Source organism: Pteronotus mesoamericanus, unplaced genomic scaffold (genome assembly GCF_021234165.1).
Source record: "Pteronotus mesoamericanus isolate MK-2021 breed Mesoamerican mustached bat unplaced genomic scaffold, CSHL_Meso_final scaffold_507, whole genome shotgun sequence".
Lineage (NCBI taxonomy): Eukaryota > Metazoa > Chordata > Mammalia > Chiroptera > Mormoopidae > Pteronotus > Pteronotus mesoamericanus.
In genome coordinates, this window is record NW_026555319.1 from 11,804,954 (window position 1) to 11,819,349 (window position 14,396).

At 47.0% G+C, this 14,396-nt stretch overlaps 1 protein-coding gene across 1 annotated transcript in view; it reads left to right on the top strand.

Annotated features, from left to right (window-relative positions):
• SVOP (SV2 related protein) overlaps nucleotides 1-14,396 on the top strand; it is a 48,686-nt gene that overhangs the window by 30,699 nt on the left and 3,591 nt on the right. Inside the window, exons 8-14 of the mRNA XM_054594382.1 lie at nucleotides 532-657; nucleotides 2,567-2,695; nucleotides 4,440-4,513; nucleotides 6,290-6,366; nucleotides 8,378-8,485; nucleotides 10,938-11,049; nucleotides 11,982-12,063. Coding sequence (XP_054450357.1) covers nucleotides 532-657; nucleotides 2,567-2,695; nucleotides 4,440-4,513; nucleotides 6,290-6,366; nucleotides 8,378-8,485; nucleotides 10,938-11,049; nucleotides 11,982-12,063 — 708 coding nt within the window. The remainder of the gene's footprint in view (nucleotides 1-531; nucleotides 658-2,566; nucleotides 2,696-4,439; nucleotides 4,514-6,289; nucleotides 6,367-8,377; nucleotides 8,486-10,937; nucleotides 11,050-11,981; nucleotides 12,064-14,396) is intronic.

The window sequence follows — 14,396 nt, forward strand, 5'->3', positions numbered from 1 at the left end:
TCTTGCCTTCTTCCCTCCCTCCCATCCCTGTGGGCTTCCCCACTGGCTGCACCCGGTGGGGAGCCAGAGGACAGGGAGCCTGTGGCTGCCAGGTGAAAAGGATGGAGAGTGACTCGGAGAGGCAAACAGAGAACGTGCAGCCCCCCAGGAGAAGGCAGTTCTGACGGAGGGACCTGGAGCGCTGCGGGGCAGGGGGGACGGATGTCAGTGCACAAACCCCCGCTCACCCACTCCCACGCCGGCCTCCCGCAACACCGAGCGTGATGATCCCCTCAACCAGAGCTGCCACAGCGCACACTCCAGTGGGCGCCAGGCGAATATCATAGATTGCGGATGGCACTCCCAGGAGACGGGCAACGTGGTGGCTCTGGCTCACCCAAATAAACCACGGGAAAAGCGATGGCCATTCTGACCTTGCTGACCCCAAGGAGCCCTTACCCACGTTGATGACCTTGTCTACAATGGCCCTGAAATTGCTCCCTGTGTTGACCAATGCTGCCCCCATCACTGACCCCCGTTTTTCTGTGGCAGGTGTTCTGGGCCATCGGGACAGTGTTTGAGGTCATCCTGGCTGTGTTCGTGATGCCCAGCCTGGGCTGGCGTTGGCTGCTCATCCTCTCGGCTGTCCCGCTGCTCCTCTTTGCAGTCCTGTGTTTTGTAGGTATCCTTTAAGAGGTTTCGACCTTTGCTACATGACCTTCTGTTGTTCACCATATTTTGATGGGCAGGCAGTAGAGAAGGGCACCAAAGTTACCTTATAAGATTATTTTTTAAAATCAGGAAATGAAGCAAAGGAATGAGGCCTGGGGTAGGCTCAGTAAGCGGTATTGGGTTTCCTCTAGATAAACACTGCTGGAATGTTCTTTAGGGAGATAACAGAGGAAGGGGGAGGGGTACCTAGGCCCTACCACTGCAAGATCTGCACTTAAGGTGACTGTATTAGAATAGTTGGGACTCTTAAGTTGCAAGTGACAGAAACCCAACTCAAACTGGCTTCAGTAAAAGAGAGAGACCGACACATGACAAAGGATTAAATATCCGCATGGCTGGGTCCAGAAGCTCAAATGATCTCTCTATCCAGCTCTGCATAACATATACCCCTCCATGAGGTCATGCCATACACTTTATCATTTCATGTGTAAACTGCATGCATGAAGCACTTTCAAGACAGTGGGCCCCCAAATAAGCCTTTAGGTGGAGAGGTCTCATCTACGGTAAATAGTATAGTAACTCCTGGTAATGACAATAGGTATGAATAATTACTAAGCGTAACTAAGTAGCAGGCTCTTTACATGCATTATTGTATTTATTCCTCCCAATAACCATGGGAGGTGGAACTGTGATGAAAACCTGTGTTAGTTAGGATAATACTAGCTGCTGTAACACATAAAGCTCACAACTTTATGTGTTACGTAAACTCAACACAACAGTTTCTCACTCACTCAGCAGTCCAATATGGGTGCTCCTGTTTGGCAAGTGTGATTCCCAGTCCAGGTTCCTTCTAGCTTGTAGCTCTGTCACCCTCTAGGGCTTTAGAATCATCTACATGCAGACCCGGGAAGGGCAGGTGGAGACACACACTCATTTCTTAAGTACCTTTGCCAGGAATATTCTGCTCATAAGCCATTGGTTGAAAGTATGGCTTCACCTAGAAGCAAGGGTGGGAGTGCTGGGAAATGTAGTTCCTGGCTGGGCAGCCATATCCAAGGACAACTCCATACTATTGGAAAAGGAAGCATGGATTTTAATAGACGTTAGCAATCGCTGCTACATTGTCATTTTCCTGATGAGAAAACTGAGGCCCAGAGAGGGTGACCGACTTGTCAAAAGGCACACAGCAAATAAACAACAGAACTAAGTCAAACCAGATCTTCTGACTGCAAATCTCACACTCCCTCATTTCACAAATTGCTGTTGCTTCCTTTTACACAAATATATTTCTCTAGTCACTTGGAGATTGGACTGTATTAGGCCTAAAGGTCCTTCCGGCTTCTTTCTGTGTCTCAGACTGAGTTTATGGTGAACAGAGGGGAGGTATAATTTCTTGCGAGTTGGGGATGATGACAGTGGCGGTGAGAGTGGAAGTCTTTTTTGTTTCCTTCCTTCCTTCCTTCCTTCCTTCCTTCCTTCCTTCCTTCCTTCCTTCCTTCCTTCCTTCCTCCCTCCCTCCCTCCCTCCCTCCCAGTCTTGTCTTAGTTCAGCCTTCCCCCGGGACTCGGACAGAGGCACCAAGTAACAGGAATAGGAACAGCAACAATAGCTACCTCAGCCCATTCCAGGCACTGGGCTAAGTAAGCACTTTGCCTGGTCCTCCTGTTTAATCCTCTCAACAGCCCTAAGAGGTGGGATCTATTATTAGCCCCATTTTAGGGATGAGGAAAGGGAGGGACAGAGAGGTCCAATAATTCCTCGAGGGCACACAACTGATAAACTCAATGGCAGAGCCACGATTTGAAGCCAGTCCTCTGGGTCCAGAGTCCCCATGCGTAAAGTCTCCCCACACAGATGAGTGTGAGGCAGGAGGAACCACCCTCACCTGCCACACCCGGGTCTCCTGTGCCTGCAGTGGCTGCCAGAGAGTGCAAGGTATGACGTGCTGTCCGGGAACCAGGAAAAGGCCATCGCCACCCTCAAGAGGATAGCGACAGAAAACGGAGCCCCCATGCCGCTGGGGAAACTCATCATTTCCAGGCAGGTCAGTTCCTGATCCGCTGACCCTGTGACTGTCGTGTCCCTATGCGGGCAGGGTGCACGTGTGTGTACACGGGTGGGGCACGTGCGTGTGTGATCGCGGGTGTACGTGGAGAGGTGGGGGTGCCGTGGGCAAAGCCTGCAAGGGGAATCTGGCCACTCCAATCGCTGTATTTTCACTGCCAAGTCCTAAAAGTGCCACCTGGAGAATTTAGCCAGTGATTCGAGAAATGTAACGAGGGGGCCCTAATGGATCCCGGAACTGCTCCTGCTTCTGTTTCACCTTTCAGCGCCGATGAAGTCTGATTAGCAAATGTGATTCATCGTCAAAGGCTGGACAATAAAACCCCATTAGAAAGTGTCGTGATAGGCTCACAGCCAGAGCGCCAAGCTGTGCTTGGAAGACATCCTTAATGGATGGTGCAGAGCTCCGGCGGCGACACCATCGGCAGGGGGCGGGGGGGGGGGGCAGGGGACGAGGGGGGTAACACCAGTCAGAATTTCTGAGCACCTTCTGTGTGCGGATGCGCCGGAGCACCAACCACGTGGGGGGAAGGCAATCAGATTAAAGGCTGCGGTCCCTGCCCTTGTCCTCGCCAAATACCCTTTGGCTAACGACAGACCCTAGAAGGAAATTATCTTTTAAAATAAAATTTTATTTCTGGTTGTATTTGTATTATGCAAAAAGAACGGGATGGAATCTCACGAGATTGAGAGGGGGTGTTTTTGCATGGTCTGACGATGCTGGGCAGGAGGCACCCCCAAATCCTCTTCCGGCAGCACGATGGTCCAGGAAGGCTCCGAGGAGGTGGTTAATTTTGAGAGGAGAAAAAAGAGAGAAGGGCTTTCCGGAGGCAGATGTTTTCCAAAAGCAAGTTTTCCTGAATTAACCTGCCAGTGTATCAGTTTACCAAAAGTGTGTTTTGAAGATTATTCTTTTAAAATATATTCAGTAAATAGTGTATTTTCTCTTTGTACATATTAACACGTTATTTATCAATATATTCTCTCTAAATATTGCTAAATATAGTCAATAAATATACTCTCATATATATTCAATAAGCATATTTAATGAATGCTGTCTTTTTGTTGAAGAATGTTACAAAAATATTTTTATTCATGAAGGCAATACTCATAGATTAACCCTCCTATGTCTTGTAATTATTTTTCACTCTTAGTGTGTTTAAATAAGTAAACATTTCTGAAACTGCTACTAAGAAAAATGTGGTCATTATATCTAAGAAGAATATAATCATAGCATATATTTTTAAAAGAATATTGTAAGACAAAGATTTGACAAATTAGCAAATTATATGAAGTTGATAAATGGGTCCTTTAGCTAAACTATATTTTGGCAAGTGACTTTTAAGTGACTTGATTGTCACATTAATTTCTGTCACCTTGGGGGCGAGACATGACACAGTCGGATGCCCGTTGGACTGGGTTTCTGCTCCCTGGGTCCACGGAATTACCTGGGAGGTGTCAGCGGGCCTAAGGCCGAGGGGCCTGCTTCCCAGCTCCAGGGTTCCAGGTTGGGGTCGGAGGTTCAGAATGTCTCCGTCCTTCAGAATCCAGCCTCTGGAAGTTGCAGGGTCCTGGAGCAGGCGTCCAATTTGGCTGTGCTGGGCTGGGGACTGGAGTTCTAGGTTCTTGGAGCCTGAGTGTCCAGCCCAGAAGAAACCTCTCTCTCAGCCATAGGTGCCCACCAGCCAGTACCCACACGTCTGCACGTTTTTGTCTTGAAACAGGAAGACCGAGGCAAAATGAGGGACCTTTTCACGCCCCATTTTAGATGGACAACCTTGTTGCTGTGGTTTATATGGTAAGAGCCGTTTCTTGATGCTTTGATCCCGTTCATCTGTGCCCTGTTTGGGGGCTTTGTTTTCAAACAAAGCACAGAGAACTTTTTGATCTCAGGCAGCATTTGCAAAATTTAGTAGTTTGAGCATTCCTTTACTGACCTCTGTCTTATCCAGATATCAAGTGTACTATTATTTCCCTAGTTGGTTTTTTTTTTCTTTAACTTGACTCACTTTTTACTCTGATAAATGCTTTTGAAGAGGAAACTTTATATGTCTTCTTTAAAGAATAAAACCTTAATTTCAGGCCATAGATAGAAGGTGCTCTTAAGGATAAATACAGCAAAAAAGTTGCCAGGTTGCTGGTCTGCCAGGGCACTGAGTGGCTGTGTTTAAGAGACGGAGAAATGGACAGAGAGCGGAGATGCTCAGGACTCATCAACCTGAGTAACTCATCACTTAAGTACGACTGGGATACAATCAAAAGCATTGGAAGGAAGCTTAGAAGGACATTTTTTCTCCATGAGATGTCATATTTATGCCGTGTCCGTTCCCCGCTCCACCCATGTTGCCTTGAGTCCCCACAGTGGCACAGGGCCCATATTTTGGGAGCCTCTGACTTGGTCAACACGGGCATTATTCCAACTTTCGGTTTTGATCATGTTCTACTTTTCTTAAATAACAGCCATTGGCAGAGGCTGGAGGGGAGGCCTTTATCTTCACAACTAGTCAAATTTCAGCTGTTCTTTCAACTCTCGACCAAATCGCGTACACGGCATTAACAGTGCACACAGCTGGCCTGGGTAAGGTTTCGTGCTCTGTTTTGTGGAACCGGCTCCCACTGTTCCTATTCGCCTTGGAGCAGAGGTGCTGATTCGTGGGGGAGTGTCAGTGAAAGCCGTCGATGGCGGAGGAGAGGCTTTGATAATGTGCAGAACTGGGCTCCATTTACAGAACTCCATACAGGAACTCTGCCCCCGCATTCCTGAGAGCTGAACCAGCTCCCCAAGCATTTATTAAACACCTACTGTGTGGCCAGTGTAAAGGTGGAGGCTGTAGGATTTTTAAAAAGGCGTGTGGGGGGTACAGAATTGAGGGTATCTATCTTTGAGTGCATGTGCTTCTGTTGGGCTGACACTATTCAAATACAGCAGCAATTATTATATAGTGTGCTAATTTTAGCACACCATAGAAGTCAGTTAATTTCCTAGCACATGTTGTGACCCCAGGAAATTAATCATTAGTCTATGATTGTGACTGAGTTCCCACATACTGCACTATACTGGATGAGAATGTTCTAGTCCTGCAGACTTGAATATTCTGCTTTCTGGGACAGTCAGGAATTAATTAACTGTGTTATTCTGATCTGAAATTCTGGTGAAGTCTGCAGACTCCACACTTTTACTGGACACACAACAGGTGTTTAATAAATGCTTGGCGTGTTGATTTAGCTCTCGGGAATATGAGGAAAGGAGCCCAGTTCTGTTTATCATTAAAGCTCCCCCGGCCATTTCCTATCTAAGTTGACCAGACCAGCTCCACCCAGAAGCTGCGACAGGTATCAATACTGTGCTTTCTTCCAATTTTGGTCCCCCCAATTCTTCCCCTATTGCCAGGTGGGTAAACAGCTTTGGGGGAGGCATGTCTGTGACATAATACAGTTCTCGTCTTTCAAAGGACACAGGATTAATTCTCTTCATCACATCATTGTGGTTTGTCCCTGCCACCTACCTGCTCCAGGGCCCCAGGAAAGCCCCCAGAGGCCCAGCTCTTTACCTTTCTCGCTTCCTTCCTGGCAGGTTTTCCAATGCGTTTTCTTACTATGGATTAGTTCTGCTCACCACAGAGCTCTTCCAGGCAGGAGATGTCTGCAGCAGTGAGTACCGCGGCCTTGTGTACCAGTTGGCGCCCCTTCCCCCCGCCCCAGCACATGCTGTCACACGCACGCTGTCACGCTCACACACTCCCGCCCCAGGTCTGCCCTCACGGGGCCTTTCCACAGATCCCAGTGACTTTACTCCCCAAACTCCAGGGAGGAAGTTTCTGCAGAATCGGAGCATAGAAGATCTGGGCTGTAGGCTTCAAAGGGCTCCATAGACACCTGGACAATTGTCATTATAGAAGTGACATGACAGCAGAGGCACATTTTTTTTTTCCAATTTTTATTTATTGATTTTTAGTTGGGGGGAAAAAGAGAGAGAGAGAAACATTGATTTGTTGTTCCACTTCAGTATGCATTCATCAGCTGGTTCTCGTACGTGTCCTGACCAGGGATCCAACAGCAAACTCGGCCTATAGGGATGACATGCTAACCTACTGAGCTCCCCGGCCAGGGCTACAGTCCCCACTCACAGAGCTCCGTGAAGTGCAGCGCTGAGTTTGACGGAGATGACCCTGTGCAGCAATTAAGCCTGGGAACCAGGTTGGACCTCAATTGTGACCACACAACAGCATCACTTGGGGGAGCTTTTAAACACAGCCAGTGCTGGTTAAACCACGCCCAGACCACTTTAATCAGCATCCCTCGGGGGAGCCCGGGCATGAGTGGGCTTTGAAAGCTCCCCAGGTGATTCTATTGTGCCGCTGGAGGTAGGAACCACTGGACAAAAGGAACGAATAAAAAGCAAAGTCTATGTGGCAATGCCTGGGCTTTCAAATCATTCCGTCTTTAAGAGAATACTAACTTCCTAGCATTGAGCCCAGGAGGGGGCAATAAAGGGATCAGGTTCTTGCCTGTCTGCAGGATTTGCCCAATTGTCTTTTTTGTATGGAGCCTCTTTAATCTTAGTTAATAGTTTTGCTTTGTGGTGTAAGTGAGATGGGGGAGCCAGTCTCCCTAGGGAGGGCGGGGGTGGGGGTGGGGGGAGGGGGGAGTCTAAATTAACTGCTCTGAGGAAGCAGATCGGCTGTAGATTTGGGGTTTGGTATTGATAGAGCATAAATTGCATGCGTCTCACAGTGGGCCTGCTGAGGCAAAGCCGGGGGTCAGTGGAATGCTATAAAGTGGGGTTGGCGACGTTTTCTGTAGAGGGCCAGAGAGTAAACATGTTAGGCTTTGGGAGCCTTACAGCCCAGACGTTGTCGCAGAGGAGCGGCGGAGGCAACGTGTAAACAAAAAGCATTGCTTGTGTTCTGATAAAACCTTACTTGTGAACACAGGTTTGAATCTCATATTTTTATGCCATGAAGTGGTATTCTTCTTTTGGTTTTTAAAAATCATTTAAAAATGTGAAAACCACTCCAAACCCGCAGACCAGGCAGATACAGGCAGGAGATCAGGTTTGGCCTGCAGTGTTAGTTTGCCAGCCCCACCAAGAAGCTCTCTCTTAACTCTGGTTGGGAGGGTAATTCTGTGGAATGAGCCCACAGCCAGAAGGCGGGGAACCTGAGTTCTAGCGCCAAGTAGCTGTGGGACCTTGGGCGAGTCGTTCATCCATTCGGTATTTTCTTAGGACGTGCCAGGTGTTAGGATATGTCAATGAATACAAAAGACAAACACGCCTGCTCTGTGGGCTTCCATTTTGGTGTAGAGAGAGGAAAAAGACTAGCTTAAAGCAAATGACGTAGTGTATTGGAAGGTGATAGATGTGTTGAAGGAAAAATGTTAAAGAAAAGGTAGAATTGAAGCTGGAAAACTCGGTGTTTGTGCTGCCTGTCACCACCAGAACCAATAAGCAGAGACAAGGTGGAATGTTCATGGGCGCTTTATTCAGATGCCAGAGATCTGAGAAGGCAGCAGGTTCGATACCCCAAACACTGTCTCCTCATGCTCCTTCCACGGCACCCCAGCCAATCGTGCTCAGAGGAGAAGCTGTGGAGAGCAGGAGGCTGTGATTCGGCGCTCTGTACATGGCTCGTCCTCTCTCTCCGTCTCTCCCACCTCCCAGTTTCCAGCCGGAAGAAGGCGGTAGAGGCCAAGTGCAGCCTGGCCTGTGAGTACCTGAGTGAGGAGGATTACATGGACCTGCTGTGGACCACCCTCTCTGAGTTCCCAGGTGAGGGGCGTGTGGGGAGTGGAAATGGGGCAAGTCGCTTTCCTGGCGCCACCTGGAAGCAAATCCCATTTCCAGGGGAGCAGGGGGATTAGTTTCTCAACTGCGAGCTATAAATTGTGAAGAACTGTGAAGGGGCTGATATTTTACTCTGCTTGAAGGCCAACAAGTTAAGCTGCCCAGTTTCATGCACGCTGGCCGAAGACATGAGACTTCTGGGTCAGACAAAAGACGCATGGCACAGCAAACAGCGTGAGGAGCGTATTAGTGTCAGCTGCCCTTGCCCCACATCCCGTGGGGATGATGAGGAAGGAGCCAGGTAGATACTACAGTGCCATGGATTTGCAACACACCTGCGGAATCTCAAGCTTCAGGAAGCAAAATCTTTTATAATAGGCTGCCAGAAACCTGTCTAGCCTTCATCCCGGAAAGAGACGTTCTCTTGTATTGGACAGTAGACAGACATGCCTTTTGCTCTAGAAGGAGACTGTATCTCTATCTCCCAAGGCTATTTCTATAAAAAACCTTGAAATGATAGTCTGGAACAAAAGAACAGCTAGTACTTCTCACAAGATGTACAGAAATACAAGAGGCCAACAGAGAATTGTTACCTAACACCAGTCACATTGGCAAGGATCAGTGAGATGTCAAAAACCCAAACCTGTACATAAAGCGACAGTGATCTTTTTCCTTTAGAGGAAATAATGATTATTGTAATAATATCTAGTGGTTTGTGGTTTTTTCTTTGAGTGTTTACTGTATACCAGGCACTGCACTAAATGTTTTACAGGTAAGTTCTCATGTAATCTTGGGAAGTTGTATAATCATTCCCATTTTATGACTGGAGAAACCCAGCCTTGGAGAGGGGTAGGAGAAACTGCCCTTGCAACTTGCTGCTGCCGGTACTCGCATCTCTGTGCCCAGGAGCTGCCTCTGGAGGAATGGAAGCCTAACAGCCAGCAAAGTGGCCAGCAGTGCCGGGGAATTAACACCTGGGAACAGCCTTCAACCGATAGCTGTAGGGGTTGATTTACCAGTGCCCCAGCTTCCTCGCCCATCAGGGTGCTCGGGAGAAGTCTAAGGTGCATGTTTCCCCTGGCTCCCAGAGTCCTCCAGTGGAATTCAACAGTTTCAGCAGCAATCGCCCGCTCTGGTAACTCGTTTGATAGACACCTTTATTAGGAGCTTTCCTTCCCTGCCTCACTTTCTCATGCGCCTACTGGTGCTTCTTTGGATGACTTCGCAAGTAAACCCTTGGTCCTTGCGCCCTTGCCCAGAGTCTGCTTCCCAGAAACCCTGCTAAGGCACGGAGCTCAGACCTGCGGTACCGCCTCCGAGCTCGGGCCCTCACTTTCCTGCTGCACCACCTCACTCTCTTCTAAAACCCTCTCCCCACGTTGCTGAGGGAGGAAGAGCAAAGACTCTGGGGCTAAACCCAGCACGGCCAATTGCCATTGTTGGGACTGCAAGCGCTGCAGATTTCTATGACTTAATCTTTCTAAAACTCAGATTCCTCTCCTTTATTTATTAGGTTTATTGTTTTGTTCTTTGTTCTGGTTTACTGACGCATCCCAGACGTCTAGAACAGTTCCTGACACACAGCAGGCACTTAATGTATGGATTGAATAAATGCAGAAACGATGTAATAGATGTAAATAAGATAAGAGATGTAAATAACGCTTGACCCAGATTTAATTATTATTATCGATAATAACAAGCTCTATGTTATATTGCCTCCACAGAGTTTGGGAGCATTATTTTTATTTAATTCCATTTTACAGATGAAGATATTGAGGCTCAGAGAAGGCAAGGGACTAACCCAAGACCACACAGCAAGTCAGAGGACAGATGGGGCCTTACAGCCCATGTGCTTCTGACTCCTGTCCCAGGTGTCCACCACCTGGAATCACTGAATACCGCTATCCAGGCTCCCCTTGGTGCCTACATTAGTTATCCATTACTGTATAACTGATCATCGCAGGTTTGGGGGGCTTAAAGCAACATGTATCTATTACAGTTTCTGTGGGACAGGAACCTGGGAGTGGCTTACCTGAGCGCCCTGCCCCAGGGCAAGTGTATTTCTCAAGGCTGCAGTGCAGGTGTTGGGCCAGGGTTTGCATCTCATCTGAAAGCTCATCTGCGGCAGGACCTGTTCCCGCGCTCACTCACATGGTCGTTGGCAGGATTTAATTCCTCCAGGGTCATGGGGCAGAAGGTCTCAAGTTCCTCCCTGGCTGTTGACCAGAGGCTACCTTCAGTTCCTTGCCAGGTGGCCCACAAGGCAAACACATGAGAAGCAGCCTTCCATCACTTGGGCTGTATTCTAGTCATTAGAAGCGAGTCACTAGGCGTGGCCCCCTCTCAAGGGGATTGTAGAGCGTGTGAGTACCAGGAGGTGGGGGTCATTGGAAGCCACCTCAGAAGCTGCTGGCCATGATGCTGTGCTCCCTTCCAGGTGTCCTTGTGACTCTATGGATCATTGACCGCCTGGGCCGCAAGAAGACCATGGCTCTGTGCTTCGCCGTCTTCTCTTTCTGCAGCCTCCTGCTGTTTATCTGTGTTGGCAGGTGGGTGGTGAGACCAGGTCTCTGGCCGGTAGGCTTATTTCTCAGGTCGTGGTCAGGGGCTCTTCGGGCCTGCAGGTTGGGGAATGCACCCCCTGGGGGTCATCTAAGGAATTCCTTCCAGCCCCTCACTAGGACTGAGGCTCTTGGCTGCCTTAAAACTGATCAAAAGATCAGGCTCAAGGTTGGGGAGCCTCTGATGGGCGTGGGAACTGGAAGACACTTCGATCCAGGTTTAACTCCAATACAGTCACATTTAGACCTTTGACAGCATCTCCCAATGAGATCACGCAGAGAGCTGTTTGATTTATGTATGGGTTAGAAGTGTTCTTTTGTTCCACGGAAATATTTTAAATAGGCCCTGTTTTATTATCCCATTCTGGCTCAAAATATGGAATTGGTCATATTTTTGCCTCAAGAGAGGAATTGCCTGTCTTGACCTGTGAGAGGCCCCAGACAAAACCCGGAGAGAAATCTGTGGCAGGTCTGAAGATATAGCTTAGACCATAAAATGTTGACATTCCAAGACATTTACGGGAACAATGGAACAGAAGGTTGGGGATCAAGATTATCCTAAAAATACCAAATAGACGTTTACTTTCCTTGCCTCAGCTGGTTCCTGGCTCAACACTTGCCCCACTGGGTCCTGCCTGGACTTCTGATTATATCACTTCCCCCCAGCCTTGCCCCCAGCCTGGGCTCCACAGATGTTTCCATCTCTCAGCCTGGTGCTTTGGAGAATGATAAACTTTTAAAAGCAGGCCGTTAGAGAGGGCACTGAGCTATGAAGGCATGCCTGCCTGCATCAGTATGTGTTGAGTTGGGGTGCGCTTTGCCAATTTCTGGGGTGTAAATTCTGCCTGGATAGGTAGAACTTTACGGAAATGAGTTGACAGAAAAAAAAATGCCTGCTCATTTTATTTTTCTTTCCCTAGAACTATGCTCACCCTGTTACTCTTCATTGCAAGAGCGTTTATTTCTGGAGGCTTCCAAGCGGCCTATGTTTACACGCCCGAGGTAGGATCGGTGTCGGGGAGCAGCGGGGCGGTGAGGGAGGGAGATCTGTCTCCGGAAACGCCCAGCCTGGGCTGCTTGGTATGAAATTTGTCCTTGGGTCTGAGTGGCGGCTCTGAGGCCCTTTGTTATTTCAGGCCAGGTTTCTATAATTTTTTTTCTGCTTATAAAAGCTTATGTTAGGGTAAAAGTTCAAAATGATGCAGAGCTGTATCGACCAAAAGTTAGAGGACCCCCATTCCCCTTTGCAAGAGACATCCTTCTTGGATAGTTCAATGTATGTTCTTCCAGGGTTTTTTCTAAGCGTCTATTAATATATGTTAGTGCGTATGTGAAATTGAGTAACTGAGCGATGGAGGAGAGTGTAGTAAAGGGCCTAATTGCAATGGTGTGGGCGGGGCTTAGGGCAACTACAAAACCTCAGAGCAGCACCGCAGAGCTTACACTGGTGGGGAGGTGGCTGGGGACAATGTTGCCATCCAAGAGCAGAGAAGGGGTATTACAGGGTCCCAGGAGAAAGTTGTGTAGAGCGAAGCTGTGACCTTTAGTGACAGGACACAGGTGGCCTGAGACAATCTGGAAAGGAAGGAGCAAGAAAATACATACCCCAGCCTCTCTCTCCCACCTCTTGCCCATCCTCCACTGGGGCTTCCCATTGGCTGAACCAAGCAGTAAGCTGGAGGGCCAAGGAAGCTCTTTGTGGTCCACATGGGCCACAAAGCCCATGTGGTAGAGAATCAGGTGGGAAAGGGTAGAGAGATGCTCTGGAGGGAAAGGAGAAAGACAATGAACACAGAACGTATGGATCTACTTCATTCTTTTTAACAGCTGCTATACCATACTGCACTGCACTCTGTATTATACTATATAGTACATATACAGTGTATGTTATATACTCTACTTACCATGTAGTGTATGTACTATATGTTATATACTGTGCTTTACTGTATACTATATATTGTACTATACTATATAGTATATATCTATAGTATATTTTATATACTATACTTGTTATACTATATAGTATATGTACATGCTATATATTATACTTATATATTATATATCCTCCACATGATATATACTGTACTTTACTATACTATATAATTATATAATGTGTTAATTATTAATTGATATATTAACATATATAACCATATAAATCACATATTACATTTATTATTATATAATAGGATATATAGTTCTATTATAATATGTATGTGTATATATATATTAAGTTTAACTTAATATAATATGCATCAATCTCTATTGAATTGTAAAGTGGAAGCAAACACTGTAGAATGCAGTTATAGTGGTTAACAAGAAGGAGGTGGCAGGTAGCTGTCTGTACACTGATGTGGGTAGGATTTTAAGGCATATTCCTGAATGGAAAAAGCAAGTTTCAGACCAATATGTATAGAATGATACCATCTATATTTTAAAAACAATGCTATATATATTTTTTCTTTTTTAAAAATTTTATTTATTTTTAGAGAGAAGGGAAGGGAGAGAGAAAGAGGAAGAGAAACAATGATGTGTGAGAGAAACATTGATCAGTTGCCTCTCACATGCCCCCAACTGGGGGCCTGGGCTCACAACCCAGGCATGTGCCCCGACCGGGAATCAAACCGGTGACCTTTAGCTTTGTGGGAAACGCCCAACCAACTGAGCCACGCTGGTCAGGGCCACTGCTACATATTTTCTATACCTATATTTTTTAACAGACCTGGGAGGATATGTTCCAACTTCATAATAGTGGAGTTCTATGGGGAGAATTTTCCTGAGAGAAGGAGTATGTTAATAGGGAATTTAGTTTTTTACAAGAGTATATTTCTATGTTGCTTATATAATTAAGTGAATTAAAATATCATATATAAATACATATGGTAGGCATTCAAAAAATGTTTGTTGCATGAATACATAAAAGAAGGACTGTATGTGTACAATCGCAGGAAAACTAGATACAGATGAACATGTGACAGTGGTCTCTGAGCGTCGGAATCGTGCATGAGCATTTTTCCTCCTCAGGCTTTTCCTTCTTTTTAAGCTTTCTACACCGAGCATGGTGTTTGTTAGAGGCATGCCACTTCCTGTAACAAATAACTCCCCCAAAGAGAATGTGCCAGCACAACCAGAGTTTCTCACGAAACAATCCAACATGACGGTTCCGAGTTGACAGACAGCTGTCCTCCCCACCGCAATTCAGGGACCCAGGCTCCTTGCATCTTGTGCCTCCCTCATCCCGATTGTGAACCAAAGGTGGTTTTTGCCTCCCAGGGGACATTCAGCAATCTCGATTGTCCCCTGTGACATTTTAGGTTGTCACAGCTGGAATGGCAGGT